General features: G+C 38.1%; 2 protein-coding genes across 3 annotated transcripts in view; both read right to left on the reverse strand.

Moving 5' to 3' along the window:
• plxdc2b (plexin domain containing 2b) overlaps positions 1–862 on the reverse strand; it is a 117,088-nt gene extending 116,226 nt beyond the window's left edge. Inside the window, exon 1 of one of the 2 annotated variants that reach the window (XM_058394814.1) lies at positions 383–862. In XM_058394814.1, coding sequence (XP_058250797.1) covers positions 383–485 — 103 coding nt within the window. In that variant the 5' untranslated portion in view covers positions 486–862. The remainder of the gene's footprint in view (positions 1–382) is intronic. The other variant, XM_058394813.1, reaches the window with a different exon arrangement.
• A 9,270-nt stretch (positions 863–10,132) lies between these two features.
• malrd1 (MAM and LDL receptor class A domain containing 1) overlaps positions 10,133–25,901 on the reverse strand; it is a 55,634-nt gene continuing 39,865 nt past the window's right edge. The window contains exons 23-33 of the mRNA XM_058393976.1: positions 24,323–24,475; positions 22,345–22,502; positions 18,923–19,124; positions 17,278–17,556; positions 16,228–16,353; positions 15,299–15,365; positions 14,069–14,160; positions 13,893–13,992; positions 13,672–13,732; positions 12,831–12,932; positions 10,133–10,907 (exon numbers count right to left, since the gene is read on the reverse strand). Coding sequence (XP_058249959.1) covers positions 10,845–10,907; positions 12,831–12,932; positions 13,672–13,732; positions 13,893–13,992; positions 14,069–14,160; positions 15,299–15,365; positions 16,228–16,353; positions 17,278–17,556; positions 18,923–19,124; positions 22,345–22,502; positions 24,323–24,475 — 1,403 coding nt within the window. The 3' untranslated portion in view covers positions 10,133–10,844. The remainder of the gene's footprint in view (positions 10,908–12,830; positions 12,933–13,671; positions 13,733–13,892; positions 13,993–14,068; positions 14,161–15,298; positions 15,366–16,227; positions 16,354–17,277; positions 17,557–18,922; positions 19,125–22,344; positions 22,503–24,322; positions 24,476–25,901) is intronic.

The following is a 25,901-nucleotide window of genomic DNA, read 5'->3' on the forward strand; positions in this document are numbered from 1 at the left end:
CAAAGTTTAACCATTAAAAAGAAAACATTTCCAACAAGCAACACAGATTTAAAGAGGGGGAATAAAAAATAATAATAATAATAATAATAAAACCGATTATCTGCTTGTCATATTTACATCCAGCTGGATTTGCAGCTTGTATAAACACAGGGGATAGAATTCAGCACGAGGGTGTTTGTTTTGTTTTGTTTTTGCTTTGCATATTGTATAAATTTGTATCTCCTAGATCTGATCATAGATTATTCGAGTGAAAGATAAAGTCATTGATCCGAATAAGGAGGGTGATTAGAAAGATTAGAGATTAACCTCAGCACTATCTTGAGGTTTAAATCAGACTGTGTGTGTGTGTGGTTAAAAAAGTAACTGCCCCATGTCTACATACCCTCCGTGGTTAATTCCCCGCGGGTGATCTGGAACAGACTTCCAAGAGCGTGCAGAAGTAACACAACTCCAAGCATGAGGTCGAGCGCCTTCGCCCCCGCCATGACCGAGAAGCTCTGCGTCTCTGATCCGATCTGATCCGATCTATACCACTCCTCGTCGCTCTGCCGTCTTTGCACAGGAGCAGAGACAAGACTGAAGCATGCGCTTTGAATCAGAGCCGTGATAATGTGAGCTCCTCCTCGCGCTCTCCTCTCTCCGCTCCCACAACTCCACACTGCTCAAGTGGATCTGGATGTGCGCGCGCTTCTCTCTCTCTCTCTCTCTCTCTCTCTTTATGCGCGCGTGCGTGTCTGTTGTATTGTTTTTTTTTCTTCCGGTGTGTGTAAGCCTTGAGTTCACGGCTCCTAAAAAACCCCACCAGTGAAACGAGGCACACTTAGTAAAAAAACAAAAACCAAAAACAACAGTAATGTCATCAAACAACGGAGCTCTCGCGCACACACACGACTGGCTGCTGCTCGGATGCAGAAGGCGTGCTGCTGAATCTCTCTCTCTCTCTCTCTCTCTCTCTCTGTGTGTGTGTTAGTTTTATATCTTGTTAAAAAATATCACTACTAGGAAATGGATTTCTGACAGATCTGTGAACAAAACAAACAAGCAAACAATAAATAAACTGTAATTTAGTAAACAACAAAAAGAACAAAAGGGTTTCCCCAAATGGTTAAGGTTAGGGTTTGGTTAAGGTTGAAACTAATAATTATGTAACTACATGAGCATAGCAAGATAAGAGATGAGGTGTGTGTGTGTGTGTGTGTGTGAGAGAGAGAGAGAGAGAGAGAGAGGGAGAGAGAGAGAGAGAGAGAGAGAGAGAGAGAGAGAGAAAGATGTGTGTGTGTGTGTGAGAGTGAGACACCTAGACAGACAGAGTGAGAGAGATAGATAGATAGACACAGAGAGAGACAGACAGGCAGATAGAGAGACAGAAAGAGAGACACAGTGACAGACAGACAGAGAGAGAGACCGACAGGCAGAGAGAGAGAGAGAGAGAGACACACACACACAGACAGAGAGACAATGACAGACAGAGTGAGAGAGAGACAGACAGAGAGACAGTGACAGACAGAGAGAGAGAAACAGAGACAGACAGGGAGAGAGAGACAGAGAAAGAGACACTTGGTTAACAACTTGGTTGAAAACTATGAGAGCCACTGACCTCAACATTATAATGCCTCAGCCACTGAGTCTGCTGTTATTGGGGTTTAGTATCTTATCCAAGTTTATACTGCATTCCAAACCACCTAAAATCCAGATAGAAATATGATCAAATTTGATGATTAATAGAAATAATACAGCTCTGTTTGGACATGTGATTTAGTAATCTAAAAACCTGCATGGTTTTAGACACAGTTTTATCATTTCCATATGGTACATCCCAAGCTTTAAACCCACAAGTTTCATCTTGGAAAAAATGAACTGATTTCAGTCTGGTAGTTAAACTGATGCTTCCTAAGAGGTTTCAAGTGGAATCTAGCAGCGTTGGTTAAAAATGTTAGCAGCAATTTTTAGATTCACAAGTACAAAGTTGCAAGTGGCTTTTAAAATATTTATTTATTTATTTATTACTCCAGCATTGATTTGTTTATCTGGATTTATACACCATTTATACATCCACACTGTGCACCTTTGTACTACTTTATACTACATTCCTCTTGATGGTCTATTATGTTTATGAACTCTTTTAAGCTGCTATTACATGTGTAACTACATTGTGCAGTTTTTCTTTGTGTTTTTCTCTTTTATTCATGTATAGGATAATTTTTCAACCTGTAGCCATGGATTGTTCTAGACTGGTCAAAAATGGTGCCCTCTTTTGGTTACTAAATGTAAGCTTTTTTTCATATCAAGACCTGTAATGTTTTTACCCCCCACCTTTGCCTGTTTCTAATAATCTTTCCTTAAACAAATGTGTATTAGTTCTCATTTATTTCTCTTTTATATACCATGCTTTCAACAGAGCTATTTTAGACAGCTCACCATAACATAGCAGATATGAACTGAAGTAGACTGTGTGATATATGTGTGACTGTGTGAAACTATATTCGGTGTGTTCAGGTTTTTGTACCAAAAGTTGATAAATTGTTGTACAATTTCTTAAAAAAGAAACCTTTAAACAATACTGAGAGGTGAGTAGACACAGAAGCAACAGTAGATCATTCATTTTCAATAAGCGCTAGTGACTTCTAGTGACATGATTGACAGCGACCTTTGGCGACTAGATGTGGACGTGTCCAGAGACATGAAAAGTTGAGAAATGTTTCAATTTATGCAATTATGGAGCAACTTGTTTCAGTGGGAATAAAGACAGTAGATCACATGTGCACACACTGTTTCTCCTTCATCTCGTGTGATATGATGCATATATACACTTGTGAAATTTATATATAAACACAGATTCTCCCTTCAAAATGGTTCATTTTAGCAGTAAGAATGCTGGTGACTTCATGGTACATGGCACCAATAAAAATACTGTATTTGTGAATGTAGCATAAGAAACAGTAACTCACTCCACTCCTTCTCAGGCAGACTAATGTAGGTCATTAGCAGTTGGCAGATACTGTATGTTGCCAGGTCTGTTCTTTCTGCATGCCAGGCATCCCGAGCCCAAGACCCTCAGGGGCCCTGAGAATTAGTGCAGCACTCCTGAGCACTAACCACCTCATCGTCCCCTTCATTAATGCAGGCCAGGACAAGCATGCTAGGGAAAAATCGTTTAGAGATGCTGCAGAGGTTCCAATTCAAACAGTCTCATGATGCAGCTGTGAAGAGGCCAGGCCACATTAAAATGGCATATGAAAGCATCCATCTTGCGTAAATTGAATTTGGATTCTGGTGTTATAGCTTTTACAAGCGAAGGCCTTTGATAGTGGCTTGTGAGTCTAGAAGGCGGTATGTGTGGCTGCATGTTATTTGTGTTCCCGAGCCAATTTTTTCATCGGCCCTCCAGCATTCCCTATGAAGTACAAACCACAGCTCAGCATGCACCAAACATGACGAGTCAATCACCGCTTTTAAGAATGTCAGCAGGTTTTCTGAACAATTAGTCAACTATTTTCAATCCCATAAATATAAAAAAAAAAGCTTTCATTTATTACATGACATACATCAAATATGACATATATTTTTACCCATACCCAGAGGAAAAATTAGTTTTGTGGGCTCATATTTGTGTTGTGTTATCCTTTAGGAATCTACAATACACTGCACTGTCAAGAATTGAATCTAAAGAAAATTCTTGTTGTTTTGCCTCAGTACAAAAGCTCACTGGATAAAAGAAGGAAGGCTGTCCGCTTTAATTCAGTTGTCCCAAAACGGATGACCTGTGTAAGAATTACAGCTCAGAAATGTTTTAGTAGTGTTTTTAGTAGACTAGGAGTAATTTCTAAAAATGATAACATGCTTAGTGCTTGGATGAAACTTCTGTCCAATCAGTGAGTCGGTGAAGCCTATGAACATAACCCAAGGCCAGAGACATAGATGTGTAAAAGATTTCCATAAAGAGAAGCTCTTTATGGAAATCTTTCACACATCTATGTCTCTGGCCTTGAGTTTATTGAAATGAGCTTTAAATCAGTTTTTCATTCTGATAAAATGCCTACTATTGTGGTCTTCTGTTTTCTGTCAAGTTATTTGCTATTACTGAGCTTGTAAGAATCAACCAGTTCATCTGTCTCTAGGATGATTACAGTGACTGTACTTGCGGCTGTTTTATTTTGTTTCACCCGTGCCAACCACCAGAGATGGTAAATATCACCTCCATATCTTCTTAGATAGATAGATAAATAGATAGATAGATAGATAGATAGATAGATAGATAGATAGATAGATAGATAGATAGATAGATAATCTTTTAATCAGGTTAGGGTTGGGATGATCCCCAGTGCTCCAGCAGCAGGATCCCACGCTCTCACCACTGTGGTCTGGGTTTGATTCCTGGGCAGGAAACCAACCCAGTCACTGAGGGGTTAAATCTCAGTGCCAGTCCCAAGCCTGGATAAAGTAGGAGGAAGGGCATCTGGCATAAAACCTATGCCAAAATCAAAATGTGTGGATCGGATATTCTGCTGTGGTGACCCTGAACAGGAAAAGAATAACAATCTACTTGATATAAACTTCTAAATTACTGGTAGAGAAGAGGTAGTTTAGTTTCAGATTAGTTCCTATTTGGGGATGCATTTAAGAAAAGCCTTTGATACACCCTATTATTGATTTTCATCTTTTTAAGTTGTGTAAAATCTATGCAGGATAAATAAGAAGGTAAAAGGCCGTATAATGAGTTATAATGTGTGACCAGGTGATGCGTCTTGGGACGTAGTAGGTATTATAGATGATCAGTGATGGAAAGTGTTTTATGTTTATCCATGACAAAATGACTTTTTAAACCTGTAATAATGTGACTCCAGCTGTGCTTCAGATCTCGGCTGTGAACAGAAAAGTGAGCTGTGGTAGTATAACCACTGAGGTTCTCCATTGTGCTGCTACCACAGATGGTAATATCAATAAAATTAAAATGTAGAACTGTTGACTACACAAGGACCCATGGTGCATCCTCCAAACCAACCAAATTGTAAATGAGCCTCTCACATACATTTTATGACACTGCTGTCTGGCAGATCATCCAGGCTGTAACTGCCAGCTTCTTCCCACATGGCCCTCAGGCTGATTACATGCTGTTGCCCTTCAACACCCACTTAAACTGAACTGACGAACAAGATTAACATTTACATTGACATGAAAGCAAATCAAAAAATTAAGCACTCCTTCTGATATGTGAGCAGTAATGGAAAGAGTCCGAACACTTACTTGACTAGACAGAGTACTGCTAATTCACTAATCAGCACTAACTTCACTAACCAGCCTTAACCCTGGCTTAGATCAATTTTGTATCACTGAACAATCTATCAGTTCATGACAGTATATAAAGGAAAATTATGTTAGCTGGCTGGCTAAATGCTTGCAAGGTTCATCAGCTTGCTAGCTCATGTAAAATCACACGTTAATAGCTACACTTTTATCTATCTAGCAAAGATTCACCTTACACATTATCCTGAGTTTTACCTATAGGTTGTAGTAGCACATAAACAAAAATGGCGCTTAGCTACACTAGCCAACAGCTCCTGCATGTCACATGTCTCACTAATTGCTCACCTTGGTCTCATTTTGCCACAACGTATATAGCCTGTGTGTTCTTTGCTTATGTCCAGGGTTTTTCTTTGTTTTGGTTATACTTTACTTACTAAATTTTTATATTTAAAAAGTTATATTTAACACAAAATATATTTGGTACAGAACATCAAGACAGCATCTCAACTGTAATACAGAGCTTTTTACTGTAAAACACTAAAAGATCTGGATAGCTAGTCTAGCTCAATCTGTTAGCTAATGACTTACCTGTAAATACTGTATTTTAGCAGGCTGGATGCTGTACAGGGTTACCTCATATTATCTGGTGATCATCATCATACTGTTGCAACTGAAGCAATCATAAGTAGATAAAAGATAAAATGGCTAAGCATTTGAAACCTGAATCTTTATTATCATTATGATTGATATCTTGATTGGGTCTTGGAATTAACTTATTTAACATTTACACAATATTTTAATCAGCTTACAGTCTTCTGGGGTTAAATTTTTATATATATACATATATATATATATATATATATATATATATATATATATATATATATATATATATATATATATATATATATATATATATGTATATATATATATAATATGTATATAGTTTTTGTATAGTTAAGTTACCTATGAGGTCTAAGTTTAATGAAGGACCAGATATCTGCATGGACATTATTATTAAAGGCTTTGCAAAGCTCATCCTACCCTCTGTAGAGACTCTAGTAAGAAACAAGGTGTTGATGAGAGACTGTGATGAGGAACACGGTGAGTGTGAGTGAGACCTAGTGAGAACATGGACTGACTGGGAGTCACAATTAGACAGTGTCTTGCTAGAGAGGCAGCTCACTAGGGCTCTGGATCCCGAGAGCACTATCCTGAGAACACTGTGTGTGAAGGAATAAGACAAGGCATGTCAAAATGAACCAGATTTAGGTGTACTCATGCAATACTTTTTTTTTTTCTCCAGTGAACTGGCGTCCACTTTGCGCCTAGTGATCCCTCGATAGACTGAGGATTCACTGCGGCCCTGACCAGGATAAAACGGTTTGAGAAGATGAATGAATGAGGTATGAGTTATATAGCCCTTTTCTCAAATTCAGGGTTGCTCTGCAAAATCCATGACATAAATCGTAGGGACAAAATGAAGGATAAATCTGTAAACCACTATTGTAGTGTATTGAAGTATATTGTACTGTCCCCTTTCTTACACTGCTTGCCGACATGCACTTTATGAAAAACCTGTGTTAAGTTAATTCGTCCTTAGTTCTGTGTTGTTTTATGTATAGCTCTGTGTTTCACCAAGGACTCGGAGGAGTGTTGTTTCATTTCACTATGTACCGCAGCAGCTATATATGATTAAAATGACAATAAAAGAGACAGGAGAGATCTAAATCAGATCTAAACTAGTAAAATTGCAGTGTCACACTCTTTTAACATTCCTTTCTTTCCTCATTATCCCGTCAGCGAAAAACAAGTGTTCGAGAGCGTGATGAAAGAGAGCAGCACAAACGGAGTGAAAGAGCGTGAATAGGGAAATGACAATCATTGTCTTTGACTTTTTCAGTCAGCTGAGTGTCACATGTTTGTGGGCAAATGAGGTATGTGTATGTGTGTGTGTGTGAGCCCTTTTTTGTCCACTCAAAAGCTCAAAAGCAGCACAAATGAAGTGCTGACTTCACATTTATACATCATCATTACAGATGACCACTGGGGTGCTTGAAAACAGTTGGAAGACTGTTATCGCACGTACATGTATGCTTTCTTTGCCATGGCACAGTTTGTGCTATTTAACTTCAGAACACAATTTATTGGGTGGATAAGGTGGCATGGACATATCCATCTTCCACTGTTCTTCCATTGAGGCTCAGGCTGCTTTACTGTCCACAACACAGCCACCTGATACATGAACAGCTTTACTTTCCTGTATACACTCAACCACTACACGCCTTGTAATATGCATATAAGTTGGAGGGAGATATGTAGAAAACGTCGCACACTGGAACAAGCAAACATAACTGCATGAGAGGGATTTAAAAAACCTTCTGTTTGTCCACTTACACTTCATTTAAAGATATAAATATTAATATTTGGAGTGTTAATCAGACACTGACACCCTCTTATAGAGGCATACATACACTGTAGGGCTTAACCACAGGTTACTGTCGTTCTAAACCTTGCTTTTAAGGACGGCTGCAGGAACGATTCACAATTGTATTTTAGAAGCAGGATTAACACTGCTTTTTACCCATAAAACACCTGCTCAGAAGCATTGCAGTGACAAACATGTACAGTGTGAATGTTGTTGATCTTTCGGCTGCTCTCTTGTGTGTGAGGGGTCACCACAACGGACCAACTGGCCCACACAACAACTTGGCACAGGTTCTACACTGGATGCCCATACTGATACAACCCTCCCACTTTATCCAGGCTTGGGACCAACACTTCATCCAGTGGCTGGGGATCAAACCCAGGCCTTCCGCATGGTAGGCAAGAAACCTACCAATGAGCCTTTTTTCTGACTGACGCGAAAGCATTATTTAACAAGCCATTATTTGAAGCAATCACATACTGTATTTATTCAGTCATTGTTGTTGATGTCGCACATATGCAAATACGAGTGTTAACCCAGTGTGAAACTTCAAATTATGAATATGAAAGTATGAGCAGCATAAACATGACACAAAATAATCCAAGATTCTGTTACCTGGAGTTTCATACAGTCACCCAGAGTGAACTAGTTCAAGTGTGAAAAGCTCTTGTAAGTCCCAGGAATCTGATGCTGTTGCTTTGAAAAATGTGCAATTTCTCCATAACAAAACACACAATAGAAATCTCAGAGATTTAAAATAAATGACACAATAGAAAACAAGCAGAACTCAACAGGGACGCCTCTGCTGCCCACATGTCTAGTACTTCTTGTCATTAATGTGTATGCCAAAAAATACCCTTAAAATATATCTCAGTGTGAAATCTACCTAGTCGTCTGGTGATAGAAAGGATAATTCTAGCAGGAACTCCTACTGATGGACTGTCTGATGGATAAGAGGCAAAATTTTGAGGTAGATTTTTTACCACTGAAACAAAAATGGACTTTGGGTTTCTGAGCATGAATATGTACACTAACCAGGCATAACATTATGACCACCTGCCTAATATTGTGTTGGTCCCCCTTTTTGCTGACAAAACAGCCCTGACCCGTTATGCACTGTGTATCCTGACACCTTTCTATCAGAACCAGCATTAACTTCTTCAGCAATTTGAGCAACAGTAACTCGTCTGTTGGATCGGATCAAACAGGTTCACTCCCCACGTGCATCAATGAGCCTTGGCCATCCATGACCCTGTCGCCGGTTCACCACTGTTCCTTCCTTGGACCACTTTGGATAGATACAGACTGGGAACACCCCACAAGAGCTGCAGTTTTGGAGATGCTCTGATCCAGTCGTCTAGCCATCACAATTTGGTCCTTGTCAAACTCACTCAAATCCTTGCGCTTGCCCATTTTTCCTGCTTCTAACACATCAACTTTGAGGACAAAATGTTCACTTGCTGCCTAATATATCCCACCCACTAACAGGTGCCATGATGAGGAGATCATCAGTGATATTCTCTTCACCTCTCAGTGCTCATAATGTTATGCCTGATTGATGAAAGCTTCGGTTCATCTGCCTGTTACAATGATAATTCCATATACTGTAAACAAGAATCCTACAAATATTCAACATTCAACATCATTACACTAATTTGATTTATTATTGAGCTTTTGTAGAACTAATTAACTAGTTTTACTGGTCACTTGAATCAAATAGGCTTAATTCAGAACTTCAGAAACCTATAAAAATGCCAACTTGGACCAAGAGTTAAAAAGTGCAATAATAAAAATCTCCAGTAGCCAGACATATTATTGTTCATGTTTAAATGATGAGCTTAATATTTGAATAGTTGAAGTGTGTTCATAAATCTGTAGCTGGAATTTATTTTATAGTTGAAGCGGTTTCGAAAGTTCGAGCACCCCTGCAATAAAGGGATGCTTTTCGTGTGAATTATGAAACACTCAGTGAGTCTTGCAGTGTTTCTCATTACTCTGTCATCTAATAACATTCACATCACTAAAGGATGGAGACATGTCAATAATTCCCACATTGTTTTGCCAACTATTTTGATTTTTTTGGTAAAAACACAAAGAACCTGGAGCAAGTATTAACCCAAACACACACACACACACATGGAACAAGGTAATCGATAGAGCTGTCTTTCCACACAACCTCAGAGCAACATTTCAATGACCCATTTAATCCCACATTAATTGTGTGTCTGTGTGTGTGTGTGTTTCTGAGGTCATCAGCTATGCAGTGATACTTAAATTTTCAGTTTAATTCTGCCACAACAACGTACAGTATTCATTATCCATGCACTTACCTAGTTGATATGATCAACATACACTTATTAACTTTATGCTAAACTCAGATACACACACACACATACCTACATACATGCAAACATACAGTACATACACACATACCAATAAATATATCTCTTGAATACTTGCTTGCTGTCCTGTAATTTGTTGTATTTTATTTTCTGAGGCATCACAGGTGCAGGACATACATGTAATAAAATTATTTAAATGGTGAGGTGAATCATAACATGTTGTGAAAGGTACCGGTAAATGCTAATTCTGAGACCGTGTGTGTGTGTGTGTGTGTGTGTGAGAGAGAGAGAGAGAGAGAGCGAGAGAGAGAGAAATGTACACACAATTGAAATGTCATGCTGTCAAGCTCAATATTGGTTTTGGTAATCCCTCCACTTTTATTGGCATATGCTGTGGTCCCACCATGAAAACCACCATTTCATGATTTAAATCTTAAACAAAGTCTGTGTTCTGTAGGAGAATTGTGGTCTACTGGTATATGAATAATAAACCACACACGTTTTAAAACAGGAAGTAGGAAATTTGTCTTGTTAATTGAAAAACTAAGGAGTTACTTTATAATGAATATATATGAGTTTGTACTTCACTCTGCAAACTTTACATGTAGGCTAGAACATTTCTGGGCCAATGTAATAAGCTGGTAATTTGCAGTTGTTCTTAGTGTTTTTTCCCAGAAGGGTCAAATAAATGAAATTTTCATCGGTATATATTTTTAAGGCTTTGGATACTGTACAAGCACAGTCATGTCAGCCAAGAAGGTTCAAATTACAAAAGTACATCCATAGGGGTTTTGTAGTGCCATTGTGTGTGTGTGTGTGTGTGTCTATCCTCAGGCCTCGGAGCTTTTAGGTTCCTTGTAGAGTGGGTTGGAAAAAGACAGTTTGGCAGGAAACTGAAAACAACACAAAGAGAATAACCAGGTTTTAAAGGTACAGTATCTTTTCAGTAAAAAAAAGAAAAGAAAGAAAGAAAGAAAGAAAGAAAGAACAGCTAGAGATTGTGTTACTGGTTTCATGACACACTCTGTTGGCTGTAAAATGAAACAGTGACTATGTGAAGAGTAAAAGATCTGCTTTATATCAAGCTTGGTTCACTTTATACTGATACTGATTGAAACATTAGTCATAGACCATTTTCAAAGCATGTGGTGAAAAAGGCCCCTTTATATATTGTACATAATAATCCTCACTTATTTAAAGGAAAATGCATAATTCAACAGCTGGCTGCTTATCATCTAAAAGTGCTTCATCTTACCGCAGGACAATGTGCCACTACAGCAACTGTGGAGTGATTCAATTCAAACAATTGGAATATTAATGCCTGTCTGAGTCAGTCACTGCAGCATGCCACTAAAGACAAAACCCAAAGCAAAAGAACCCCAAACATGCAGAAATCAACTATTGCTTGATAACATCCATCCATTTTTTAAATGCTTATCCTAGACAGGGTTGCAGGGAGGCAGGAGTCTATCAAGGGCACAGTTTGGGGGGCACCCTAGTCTGGGTGCCAACCCATCATAGGGCACAATCACACACACACATTAGTGATGCCAATCAGCCTATAATGCATGTCTTTGGACTGGGGAAGGAAACCGGAGTACCCAATAATGTCTGTTGTTAAAATGCTGTACAAATGAAATGAATTGGATATATAATACCACACTAAGTGTTATCATTTGCAGCAATCCCATCTCCAGACTGATTATGATATTTATGTTACTGAAAACCATTCAATGGGAAGACTATGTATAAAATACATAAAAACATGTATATGGTTGTGTCATGGGGTGCTTCATATATACAATACCTCTGAATTAAACCCTGGCTTTTTACCCTTTCAGTGTGATTCAGATACACATAGGCAATCTAAATCAAGTGCAATCCAAAACAACCTGTCTTCCCAATACATGAGAAAGTATGAGAAAATGGGAATATGATTCATTTGACCCAATTACAAGACACAAACTAAGCTAACTATGCATTAATGCTATCATACAAACTGACGAGACAAAATAAGCACCAGTGGACTGTACTGGAATCCTGCAGTACCTATAATATATATTACATTCTAGAAATCTGGATTTTTCCCACCTTTTCCTATGTAAATCTGTGCAGTGCAAACAAAAAAGCACTTCCATTTCACGGTATATGGACTAGGTCAAGGGTGTCCAATCTCATTCGGAAAGGGCCGGTGTGGTGCAAGTTTTCATTCCAACCATACAGAAACCACACCTCATAGTATTTTGAAAGCCAAGGTCAACTGATTAAATGTGTGGAATCAGGTGTGGCTCCTGCTTGATTGGAAGGAAATCCTGCACCCACACCGGCTCTTTTTTTGCGGATAGGATTGGACACCCCTGCACAAGTTGAATGAATGAATAAACAGGAAAGTGCTCTTATAGTCACTGTTTCATTTTCAGTCCAAGAATGAAGAGCCAGAGTTATTTAAATTTACAGCATATATATGCTCCAGCTGCACTCACACATTGTTCACACTCACTACTGTACATTATATTTGGAAATAACTATATGTCCTCAGAACAAAATCTGTTCCAAGCTGCAAATGCGCTACATTTAGTGTCAAGGCAAGTCATTACTCATCTCCATTGCTGTAGTCTATGAAATAAAAATTGCACACTGATATTGGCCATTTATTCCTTTTTGAGGCATCAATAAGAAATGCATAAAGAACTAACAAGCACTTTGATCAACAGTAAACTGAGGCAAATAATAAATGTACATATGGATATTGTGACATTGTATATTTCTTTTTTTACTTTAGAGCAGGCAAATGTGTGTGTGTTCATTGTGTGTACCTCTGGTTCATCTCTCCATGGGTAAACACTGATAGCCAGTTTAGGGAATTTACTCCATCTTGCCTTAAATGCAGCAGATTCTCTGGGCCTCACATCTGGAAACTGAATCAGTTATTACACTTTATTAGACGCCAACACCATAACTGAAATGCATTAAGGCTAAACAACAATAATTATACTTAAAGCAAATGGTTTGTCTATGTAATGCAGGGTTATTGTAGGAATATTTCCAGAAGCATGATTATAATGCAGTGATGCAGGTCATATGACCAATGAAATAACATTGTGCTACACTATAACAACATAGCCCTGCACTTTTCTGAGCATTCTGAGTAACATCAGGTGTTCTTGGTATTAACCCTTTTTACCAGTACACTGGCTTTCCTTTAAGCTGGCGGAATGGAAATTTTATTGTCTGATATAAAATTAGTCAGCGACATTCTTGCTTTCAGTGTGAGGTGTTTTTACCTCTGTTGGGATAAAAGTACACAGACTTTTAGCAGGTTGAAGATAACACCTTCAATTTTGAGATGCTTACAAGCACTTGGGGCAGAAATGGGTTTGATTTCACCATTTACAAGAGCATTTATGGGGAAAAAAAGCTGTCTTTTAAAAAATATTGCTCTACTAGTCCAGGTAAAAACTGAAATACCTAGACTACCTACAAATTCTTAAATCCCTGAGTGTCTGCTTCCCTCTTTCCTAGAAGGCATCAACTGTGGACTGTGACATGATAAAGAAATTCAATGCTAAGAGAGAGAGAAGAGATTTTTAAAATGAACCCCTGCAAAGGTCTGCTCTATATATGATTCATATTTGTCTCTAATGCTTGTATACTGACCTGTCCTCTACACTCAGTAGCATAATTGTCCATCTCTTCATTGGCAATCAACCTGGAATCCCTAAGCACAGTAAACAATCATAGCAACCAATAAACTAAACAATATTAACATTTATTTATGAAAAGCAAACAAGAAAAATCAATTTTGATTCCTTTCCATTCAATAATAATGAACAATAGGGCATTAAAATCCAACTTAAATCCCACTTATATACACTTACTTAGCTGTGCGCTTTCTTTGTATGAAGAAGAACATAACGGTGCCAATGACAACAGCCAGTATGAGGATCACTGCCACACTTACGGCAGTGTACACTATGACTGAAAAACACAAAGAATTATGACATATCCACACACAGATATACACACACACACACACACACACACACACACACACCTGGTCTAGTGTCAGCAATCACAATTGAAGATGTGGAATTAGTTGGTTTTTGCTGCACATGACAGCGATTGCCAGTCCACACTGATTTGCAGCTAAAAAGGAAAGAAATAAAACATTAACACACAAACACACACCACTGTAATGAGTAAACAGAGTTTACTCAGTAAACAGAGGTATATTCTTCCTGTTGGTTTATATCTGCTCCATTTCACGAAATATAAAGACATTTATTTAAACCTGTCACCCAGACCAGGATAAAATATTTACTGATGCCACACTAGCTCTCATTAGAGACAGACCCCAGGAAGGAAAATGCATGGGGTTTTCTTGGTCATTTTTTCTATTTTTGCACCTGTGCTACTTAGATACCTGTTCAGACTTTTATACTTTCTATATAAGCATACAAATGATAAATTCTACTATGAAAGTTTGCTAAATAATTGACATCACATGCTCCAATCTGAGAGCCAACTCCTATCTAGCTGCTTGCTTGCCAAAATGATGTTATATCACTTTATAGCTTAACCTACTGTTATTAGATTATCTTCTCCACCTAAATCAGTTCAACTTCCTCTTTTCCAGTTCTTCTTGGCTTCCGGACAGATAAGTCCTCTTCATTTTGAATGAGGATGACAATTTAGGATGACAACTTAAAATATAGTTGCACAAAATAGTGAGATGGGGTCTGCTTTACAGGAAGGGTGTGTCAGTTGGGGGGTTGTCTGGGGATCTTGAGTAGTATATGTGGGGGATGTTTTATATTACCCAGTGGAGATTTTGGGGAAGTTCTGCACTTTGAGATTTGACATTTTGTGTCAGTCTTCAGTGGTAAAACCTTGTGGGGAAAGGTTTGTGTGTATGTGTGTGTGTGTGTCCTGGTGTAGTGTTTTACATTACCCAGTGAAGGTTCTGGGGAAGTTCTGCGCTGAGATTGAGATTTGACATTTCTTTGTGTCAGCCTTCAGCAGCAATACCTGGGGTCCCAAGCAGCTGCCTGCCTTGCCTGCCCTCTATTTATGCCTCTGACATCCATGTTAATACATTCTGCGTTTATTTCTTTCATATCTGCATGCATGAAATGAACAACCTCTTGTTCCTGATGTTGAACCTGAGCTTTCTGTTTATATACTTTTGGCAGTCTCTAAGGATGGCAGGTATGGAGAGCAAGTGCAGGGATATGTGACTTTAAAAAAGACGTAATTCGTGTGTGTGTGTGTGTGTGTTACTTACATGCACACAGGTCCATGGATCCCCACTATACACATTCCATTATTAAGGCAGTAACCAGTGGGGCACTCTGTAAAATCAGACATGTGTAACAAAACATACACACACACAAACACAGAAATGTAACAAAAATTCTGAAATATCTCCAAAAGTCTCTCATGCAGTGCCACAAATTTGTACTGCATGTGCATATTTACATATTCAGTAATATTTTATCACAGTCAGTCTCTAGGAATTTTTCATGGCAGAACTTGCAAAGATTACAAATCAATGAGACTTAAAGTAGAACAGATGAGGTTTTATAAACTCTGGGAAACAGTGACTGCAGGGCAAGAAGTTATGTCAGATCTCCTTTGTCTCAAAATCTTTCAACAAACTTTCCCCAAGTCTCTTTCTTTTTCTTTCTCCACCAGCTCCAGATTTCAAACTGGGGTGCTCGGTTTTTGTGCTATTGACTAATAAGTGACAAAAAGAGACAAACCTCATTAGAGTGATCATATATATATATATAATGAAGCATTGAAGTGAATAATTTGAACCTTTTTATATTTTCATTATAGGGAACAGCGTGTGTGAAAGAGGCATAGATAACCTCACATACTCCTTCCATTAGTCTAATGCTAAATTGATGCTGTTGATCATAACCGTCATTATTCTATAAACACACACACTGCACAGAGGTTCAAACAAGGTACAATGCCTGAACCAGGCTCTGATTCATGAAACTGCACAGGGCAACATTATTACCAATTAGTTTAAAGTCAAGGCTTCACATTATGTCTGCTTAGAAGCCTTCACACAATTCACACAAACATACCTTTACTGTATATAGTGTACCTGTGTGTGCATGGGTTTGTGTATGTGCAGTATAACTAATTCTGGGTGTTTGCTTTCAAGGGGAAAAAAAGGATATCATTAAAAGTCAGCTTTACCATAGCAGCTGGACTCATCCGAGTTAAAAGCGGGGCAGTCTACAGTTTGATCACATCGCTTGCTGTGAGGAATACAGCTACCAGCCCCCTCACACACCAACTCTCCGATCTCACACTGCACAACAGCTGCACACACAGGGAAAGCCATAAACAGAGAAAGTTTTACACTCGTTTTATCATGTAAACCTAGCATTTTTTGTTTCTCTGGCCCTTGTTTATCTCACTCATCAGTGGAAAGAGACTGTAACGTGACCACCACTCAGCAGATATGATCTAAGTGGTGGATTCTCAGCATACCAATAACCCCTGTGTGGTACTTGTACATGTGTATCAGGCATGTTTGGAGTTCTTTATTCTTTTAATCAGAGGCCAAAATAATGGAATTTGTGCCTGTTTTGCCTGTGCCCATGTTCAGCAGTGACTTTCTTCCTCAAGTCACACTCCACAGTGGTGCTTAATGATTCATATGAAAGTAGAAACTCTGTGCTTTAAGACTTTGTAGTTTTTCATAAGTATTTCTGTTTTATCTATTAGAAAAGCTCTAAAACTATTAGAAAAGCTCTAAAAAAATGGCTACTTTCTTTTATACAAAGGTTAATATTCAAGATTCAAGAGTTTTATTGTCATATTTACTAGTACAATGAAATTCTTACTTTGTTCACTCCTCTCGAGAATGACAGGGTAGAACAGGGAAACAAGCATAATTTACAAGGACAATATAAAATACGCTAAAAATATATAGAATATGCTGTAAAGGGTAATAAAAAAATATAAGTAATAGTAGCTTAAAAAATGTGGAACAATGGAAGAGAAAGAAAATTCTAATTAGGAAAAACAAGTGACAATAAAATAATTCTTCACAGTATAAAAGTGCAGTGCAAGTAGCAATAAAGTGACAATTTTAAAGTGTCAAGTGGTGATAAAGTGTCAGTGTAAAGTCCAGTGTTTGAATTGTCCCTGATAAATATATATAAAGTAAATGGTTTCTGTACTATCCATGTACCTTTTGCGTATTGTATGTGTGTGTGTGTGTGTGTGTGCACATCTTACGACATCCATATTCGTCCTCGCCGTTAGGGCAGTCTAGTACGTTGTCACATCGCAATAATGCTGGAATGCACATATTTTTGGCACAGCGGTACTGCGTGTCCTCACAGCCTGCTTGTGGCGGCACAGTCCCGGGTACCAAACTCCCACAAACCTCCTCGTCTGAACCATCCACACAGTCCACTTCGCCATCACAGTGCCAGCTCTGGGGGACACACTCCAACAAATACACACACTGAAATTGGCCTGAATCACATGTCGGAGGAACCGAGGTCACAGGGGCTGTAAAATACAATAAAAATGACAAAGGTCAATAACTGAAATATTTTTCCTTTATATAATTTACTCTCAGGTCATAAGAATGAGAGTAGAATCTGTGTGTAATAATAATAGATACCCTATATATAAGGTAAGATAAGATTTTATTGTTATTGTATACAATACAAAGAAATTGAGTGTATTTAAATGCTTTTAAATATGTATTTTAATTGTTTTTTGTTTTTGTTATTTTCAGAATAGAATATTTGGTATGACTACTCTTCAAACTTTGTACACTTGCACAAAGTCAGGGATTTTGTAGGATCAGAGTCAGGTGTATGATTAAATCATTTATACCAAGCAGATGCTAACGATCATCAATTTCACATGCAGGTTGAAACACAGTCATCAACTAAAACAGAAACAGCTACGTAGGATTAAAACTGGGTGAGGGACAGCCAAACTCAGCTACTACTACACAGTTTCATGTCACAGGTCATACACCATGAACTGACTGAACACAGCAACAAGACACAAGGTGGTTATATTGCATCAGCAAGGTCTCTCCCAGGCAAAGATTTCAAAGCAGACTTGGGTTTTAAGATGTGCTGTTCAAGCTATTTTGAAGAAGCACAAAGAAACAGGCAATGTTGTGGAGCGTAGATGCATCGGTCAGCCAAGGAAACTTAATTAAGCAGATGAGACACATTCTTCCCTTCAACAAAGCAGTGCCATCAACAAAGAACTGGCAGAAACCAGTGGGACCCAGATACACCCATCTACTGTTCTGAGAAATCTGGCCAGAAGTGGTCTTCATGGAAGAATTGCAACAAGGCTAGGTGACTCAACTATGCATGAAAACGTAGGAACTACGGTGCAGAAAAATGGCAGCAGGTGCCTTGGACTGATGAGTTAAAAATGTAAAATATTTGGCTGTAGCAGAAGGCAGGTTGTTCGCTGAAGGGCTGGAGAGCGATACAATAATGAGCATCTGCAGGCAACAGTGAAGCATGGTGGAGGTTCTTTGCAAGTTTGGGGCTGAATTTCTACAAATGTGTAGCCATTTGCATTTGTGTGCAAGTGTACCTAGAAGAACTGATGCTGTTTTGCAGGTAAAAGGTGATCACACCAAATGTTGATTTGATTCGGATTTCTCTTCTGTTCATTTACTTTTCATTTTGCTAACTGATAAAAATAAACTATTAAACTTATTGACAACTTATAACTTACCTTTTATTTTTGAAAGCATTCTTAAAGCATTTGTTCACACCTGTCTAAAATCTAAATATGTAAGTATTTAAGTGCCACGTACACAAAATTTAATGTATAGAAAAAATGATAGTGAAGACACAATTCACACTGAAGTTGTTATGAGCTGTAGGTGCTTTACCTCCTATAACACACTCTTGGGTGAACGAGAGGTCATCGATGGCGATGTCTGTCCACTCGTTTCCTCCCACCGATGCCTGAAAGCTCACTCTGAAGGGATGAGGGTTTGACAGCACCATGTTACTGTAACGCCACCCTTTTCCATAGTCCCCACTAGCAGCCCACATCAGTAAAGGAATGCCGCTACTGCCCACTGTATACACCTACAGTACAGAGTTCAGTACAGAAAGTTTATGTTCATTGTATACTGACTCACTTCCTGGGGAATTTATTGTCACCATAAAAAAACTCCTACAAATGGCCTAGGAGCATCTTTACACCTTTATCCTAATAAAGACTCCTCTATGAATATGCATGCTTATGAAAATTAGAAACAGCTCCAGGTCCTTCTGCTATCTAAATCCCACCTCCCTCCTACCGCTTCTCTGGTAAAGCAATGCTATAGTCTTTGGCACAATAAAAATAGAAGTAACACTGATGGAGATGTGACCCTGTATGTGTGAAATTCACACTCACTTGGAGTCTGTTAATCTTCCCTCTAAAAATGTCAATATATCATTTTTTCTATTTTCACAGACTTAAAAGTAATCAGACAAACTAATGTAAATATCAGGAATATTTTGAATACTTGAATATACACCAATCAATTAATATTCTGTTGGTCCCCCTTTTGCTTCAGCAATTTGAGCAACAGTAGCTCGACTGTTGGATCGAAACACACGGACCAGCCTTTGCTCCCCACGTGCATCAATGACCCATGACTCTGTCGCCGGTTCACCACTGTTATTTCCTTGGACCACTTTTGATAGATACTGACCACTGCAGACCGAGAACACCCCACAAGAGCTGCAGTTATGGAGATGCTCTGATCCAGTGGTCTAGCCATCACAATTCGGCCCTCGTCAAACTCGCTCAAATCCTTACGCTTGTCCATTTTTCCTGCTTCTAACACATCAACTTTGAGGACAAAATGTTCACTTGCTGCCTGATATACCCCACCCACTAACAGGTACCATGATGAGGAGATAATCAGTGTTATTCACTTCACCCGTCACTGCTCATAATGTTATGCCTAATCGGTGTAAATCTGGAGATATCACCAAATGCTGAGTTTCCTTTTTTTTGCCAGGTCTTTACTGCAACCACCTTCAGTTGTTGCTCATGTGTGGGTGTTTCTGCCTTCGGTTTTGTCTCCAGTAAGTGAAAAGCATGCTTAGTCGGGTCGAGGTTTGGAACATTCCATTACTTTGCCTTACTCAATATGTTTTGGGTCATTATCCAGCTGTATTGTGCCATGCCACCCTATCAGTTTTGCAGCGTTTGACTGAATCTGAACAGAACGTCTAGCTCCATACCCTTTAGAATCCATCCCGCTATCCCGCTTATATACTGTAGAACACCCAGGTTGTTTCTGTGCATGCAATAAACCATCTTTTTTTTATTATAACCCGGCTCTTGGGCTCCCGATTCTTCAGTCATCTAACTTCTGATGAAACTGCAGTGTTTTGTTGGTCATCCAGAAAGATTTATAACACTTGGGTAGATGTTATGAAGGGTTTTTTCCTCTGCTTTGTTATTTATTGTCACATAAACATTACAGCACAGTGAAGTTCTTTTCTTCACATATCTCAGCTTGTTAGGAAGCTAGGGTCAGTCATGATACAGCAAACCTGGAGCAGGGAGGGTTACGGGTCTTGCTCAACAGTCCCAACAATGGTAATTTGGTGGTGCAGAACTCCCCACCTTCTGATACATAACACAGAGCCTTAACTATTGGACCTACACTTCTGTGGTCTTTCAGGCTTTTTGGTGCATTCCTTATTTTTAAAAATGTACCAAACTGTTGATTTGACTAATCTCTGATAATTCTGTTTTGCTTTTTCAGCCTGGAATCAACTGGCATTCACTGCCATCAACACTTCTTTGGACTGCTTGAACAGCTACCAAATGCAAGTTCAACACCTGGAATCAACTCCAGACCTTTTATATTCTTAATTTATCATAAAATAATGAGGAAACAGGCCACACCAGGCCATGAAAATGATTATTAGTAAACTGTCCTTGGCTTCTGAGTCTGTGAAAATAGAGGGAGTGTAATGGTTAATGCAATGTTTTTGTTTAGTTTTGTCTTACAAACTTTACACTTGATTAAACTTTAATCTTGATGCCTTTCAAATCCATTGTGGTTGTGTACAGAGGAAAAATGATAAAAGTGTGTCACTGTCCGAATGATTTTAGATTGTTCTGTATATGGTAATACAATTATAGTTATCCATAAAGGGACTAGAGATTTCCAGACACACACAGGACAAATAAACGACAGACAAGAGAGAAAAATGTCATGATTTACTGGCTAAAGGCTGCTCTATGGTCCAGTCAAATAAGTCTCTTGAAGGCAGTCGAGTGAGCAGAGTGAAGATCATTAGTGCCTCTTAAAAGAGCTGTCTCAATGCTACACAGTGCACACAAAGCAGATTGGAAAGGCTCAAAGTGGTTATGAATGGCAAGGTAACACTTCTTTGTAGCAGTTTGGACAGAGTGGGAGATTAGAGGTTAGATTTATACAGAGGTACAGTAGTTCCCAGAATCATTAAGTAAAAGTGCAATTCATCTAAAATGCTTTGCTTAAAGAACAGCTTGTTACCCACCTCTATAGTACATTCGATTTTGCATTGTAAATGTATTGAATTCTATTCTTAGTATTATATTATTATTTTTCAATCTTATTGATTCTACTCTTCACTATTGCTTTATGGTGTAAGGGGGTGGTAGTATAGCTCAAGTGCGTAAGGCTATGAGTTGTTGTTTAGAAAATCAGGGTTCAAGACCCAGCACCACCAAGCTGCCGCTGTTGGGCTCTTGAGCAAGGCCCCCAACCACTTCTGCTCCAGGGGTGCTGCATCATGGCTGACCCTGTGCTCTGACCTCAATTCTCCAAGGATGGGACATGTGAAGAAAGTATTTCACTGTACAGTAAAGTATATATGACAAATAAAGGCTACTTAATGATTGTCTATGTTACAAATAAAATTTTAATTGTTTCATTCTTGCTGCCATACCTGTTAAATCAAATTTAGGACAAATCTTTGAATGTTTGAATGATTTTGGACAAATTTATTAGAATTAAGGAATGCACTAATGTTGTGTTTGAAAATGTAGCTAATAGAATGTAGAATGTGAGGTGAAAGAAAAAAATATACCATAAATAATTAAAAAAAAACTCGGCACAGTTAGAGTGCTCAGGGGGATCAAGTCCAGCTCTGGGATTGGTGAAATAGGTGGAATCACAGAGATTTATTGAGAATTTAAGAGACTTATTGATGAAGCAGTAGAGGGAATGGGAGAAACAGTAAAGCAGTTGTTTATCCTTGTTTGTCAGATGAACTCTGCTTGCCAATCCCTCACTATCATTCCCTTTCTCACCTTCAGTGTTCCCATTTGTTTGGAGCCGTACATGTGGAACCAGAAGCGCAGATGGCAGACACCAGTACTGGCCGGAAACTCCTGCTGGGTGATTATACGAGCGACATCCCCCTCTCGCTGCAAGGCTGAATTCACATACAGGTAGCTCCCTGCGCCATCTCCCAATTCACACCCACAAATACACAAGAGACTTTTATTACAGACATAAAATGACTGGCATAAATCATCACCATAAATCAACTGTACTTTATGGACTGCATCAGTATAGGAAAATTGCATGGGAAGGAAATTACATTTCGTATGTATTTTTTTTTTTTTTTTGAAGCACCAGAAGAACATTAATGTTTATTTTAAATGAATGAATTCTGTAAGATTGTTTCGATGATTAGTTTATTTTTAAGTTTTAAAATTGAAACCTTAAAGTAATTCTAAAAGAATGGAAGAATATATGCAGGTGCCAGTACACAATGGCAATAATCACATTTTTACAAGGTCACAGCAAATACACTAATATCCAATGTGAACGGCATGAGGCCTTTGATGACATGCTAGTGATGCACTTATTATATGTACTATTATTATATATAATCCATAATGTGGGTAACAAGGTTGTGTTTTCATGTGCAATATACTGGGACATGACCCTGAGAATTTGACTGATTTCCTGTTGATCATCCGGTGACTTATAGAACTTATAGAATATTAAAAACATTTCATATGTTTAGTATTTAAATATTTCAAGGTAAAGTACACTACATGCCCAGAGATTTATGGGCACCTGATCATCACATATATGCTTGTTGAACATCCTGTTCCAGATTTATTCCCTTTCTGCTGTTATAATATCCTCTATTCTTCTGGAAAGCCCTTCCACTAGATTTTGGAGCATGGCTGTGGAGATTTGTGTTCATTCAGCTATACTAGAGCATTAGTGAGATCAGACACTGATGTTAGGTGAGTGCAGTCAGTGTTCCAGTACATCACAAAGGTGTTCAGTGGGATTGAGGTATGGGGTTGTGTGAAGAACACTCGAGTTCTTCTACTACATATTTGAAAAAAAAAACCATCTTCATAGACCTCACTATGTGCACAGGGGCATTGTCTTGGTGGAACATGTTTGGGCTCCTTATTTCCAGTGAAGGGAAATTGTAACACTACAGCATACAAAGACATTCTGTACAATTGTGTGCTTCCAGTTGTGTGGCAACAGGTGTTTTTACATCAGTATGTTGTCATGTCAAAATTTTGAAATTGAGTCAACATTGTCCCAATATGTAGTGAGCCAGGGTCTTGAACTTGTGTTCCTGAACTAGGGAGCTGATTGAGAAGCACCCTCAGTATACTAGCTGTTAGTGCCCTTTAATATGGGTCTATGGTTGAAAATGTATTGAAACTTAACTATGGACATTAATCTTGCTATTCGTTTTTTGAATTTTGTCCAGTTCATATAATTCAGATAATATTTGAAGCAGACACACAAAAAAAACAGTTTCCATTCAGGTTTTAGTCAGAGGTAATGTTTAAGATAAGGACAGCTTCATTATCATGCTTCTCTGAATTCACCCATTTCACTCCTGTGATCTCTCAGTGCGCTCTTAATTATCCCAATAAGCAGCTCAAAAAAAAAAATGGAACAATGCCTCCATTCCCTTAAATTCCCATAATGATACTAGCAATAATTCAAGCCCATTAGAACAGGAAGCCATGTAACCAGAAACTGTTGTGTCATCATTTTGTTTTTTACACTCTTAAATCATTAAGTAATCATTTTTTACACTCTTTACACACCATGGTGATGGTCTTATTATGTAAAGCCTTTTAGATGCTGCTTACCCTGCATGTAGTATTTTTATTCTCATCCATTTATATTTTCCAAGTCTTGAATGACCCTTTCGATCGAATGGCTAAACTGCATTCTTTATCAAATTCCACCGGTTAAATGAGAATAGCTGTAGTTTGCTGTAGTTGTAACACCTACCAGGGCTGTGATCAGTGGATGGTCCTGCACCTTGATATCTTCCGCCATGTCCGATCTGCCAGTCAAAATCATCGTCCTGATCTTGCACCAGTTGACACACCGCCTCCCACTGATCCTCAGGCATGTTGAAGTTACATGCTCCAGCCAGGCTACCTGTAAAGCATAAAATGGAAAAAATGCATTGTTTGTATAGGGAAAAGACACAGTTCCACTGTCCTGAGAAAACACTACACTGATGTAACTAATAATCACTATAATGACACCACCAGAATTATTGGCACCCTTTATGAAACCAGGCAGTGAGGTACAGTACATGTTGTGATCAAACATACAGGCACATTGTATAATTGAAAATTTTCCTCAAAACATCGAAGTCCTGTATTAATCACACTTTAGGTTCTGCTTCTGCATTTTGTATGTTGCTCCTAGAAACACATTTTCGCTTTTATGTAGCCCTCTTAATCATTATATTATGACAGAGGTGATACTCTGGAGCTCTGCTAGTTGATTTTGAAACCTCAGCATTTAACTGTTTTAAAAGTATATTTAATTAAAGATTCACAAAGGTTTTGTAAAAGCTTCATATTCACATGTGTATGTTGATGAATGCCATAATAGAGAGTATAGAGTACGGTACATTGCTTGTACCAGATCAGACATTTATCAGTCAGTTAGTGCTGGCTTAAACAGGACTGACTTATACACCATGTGTGTGCAGTGTGCTTCCTCTTTTTATAAAGTGGCATCCTTAATTGAATGGCTGATCTTACTTGTATTCATTTATGGATTTTTTTACTTGCTTTCTTTATTCTTTTCATATATTCAATTTATTCATATACACCAGAGTATTATTATTATTATTATTATTATTATTATTATTATTATTATTATTATTATATTTTTTAAACAATAAATTAAATTTTTTAAACATTAAATTAAATTTAATTTATTAAATTTGTGAGTGTAATTAAAAATACCCAAGCCATTAACACTTAATATCATGATGAACTTGGAAGATGATTAGTTAGTCTTATTATGTGTCAATTTAAACACATCAGGAACATGAGTAGGATACAAACGTTTTTCGGGAATGGTGTGATTTTTATGAATACTAAATTATGATTTATCCATTTATCAATATCGAACATATGATGTATCTGTTTATAACTAATCATCTTAAGATCCAGCTTGAAGTGACACTTAAGTTTATCATAATAGTAAGTGTAATTGTAATCATTTTTCCGTATATATAAAACTGATAAAATTGTGCCAATAATCTTGAAGTTCAATGAAACTCTCCATGCAAGGATTGTAAATGAATTATGACTGACATACAAAAGGTTATAGAAGACAGATTAGGACTACAATTGCTGTGAAAGTCTCACAGACTTTATTTTAAAACTAAAATGAATTTCTTGATTACAAAACTTCACTTTTTTACCATATAGTACACAGTTATAAAAGGGAAATAACTCATAATCACACTATCTGGTGTGACCTAGATGAGGATGGCCTCCCTTCCTGCCAAGCTTCTTCCTCATATCGTCTAAGTTTGTTTTTCCTCACCATAGCCGCCTCT

The sequence above is a fragment of the Hemibagrus wyckioides genome, linkage group LG07 (assembly GCF_019097595.1).
Source record: "Hemibagrus wyckioides isolate EC202008001 linkage group LG07, SWU_Hwy_1.0, whole genome shotgun sequence".
Classification (NCBI taxonomy): Eukaryota; Metazoa; Chordata; class Actinopteri; order Siluriformes; family Bagridae; genus Hemibagrus; species Hemibagrus wyckioides.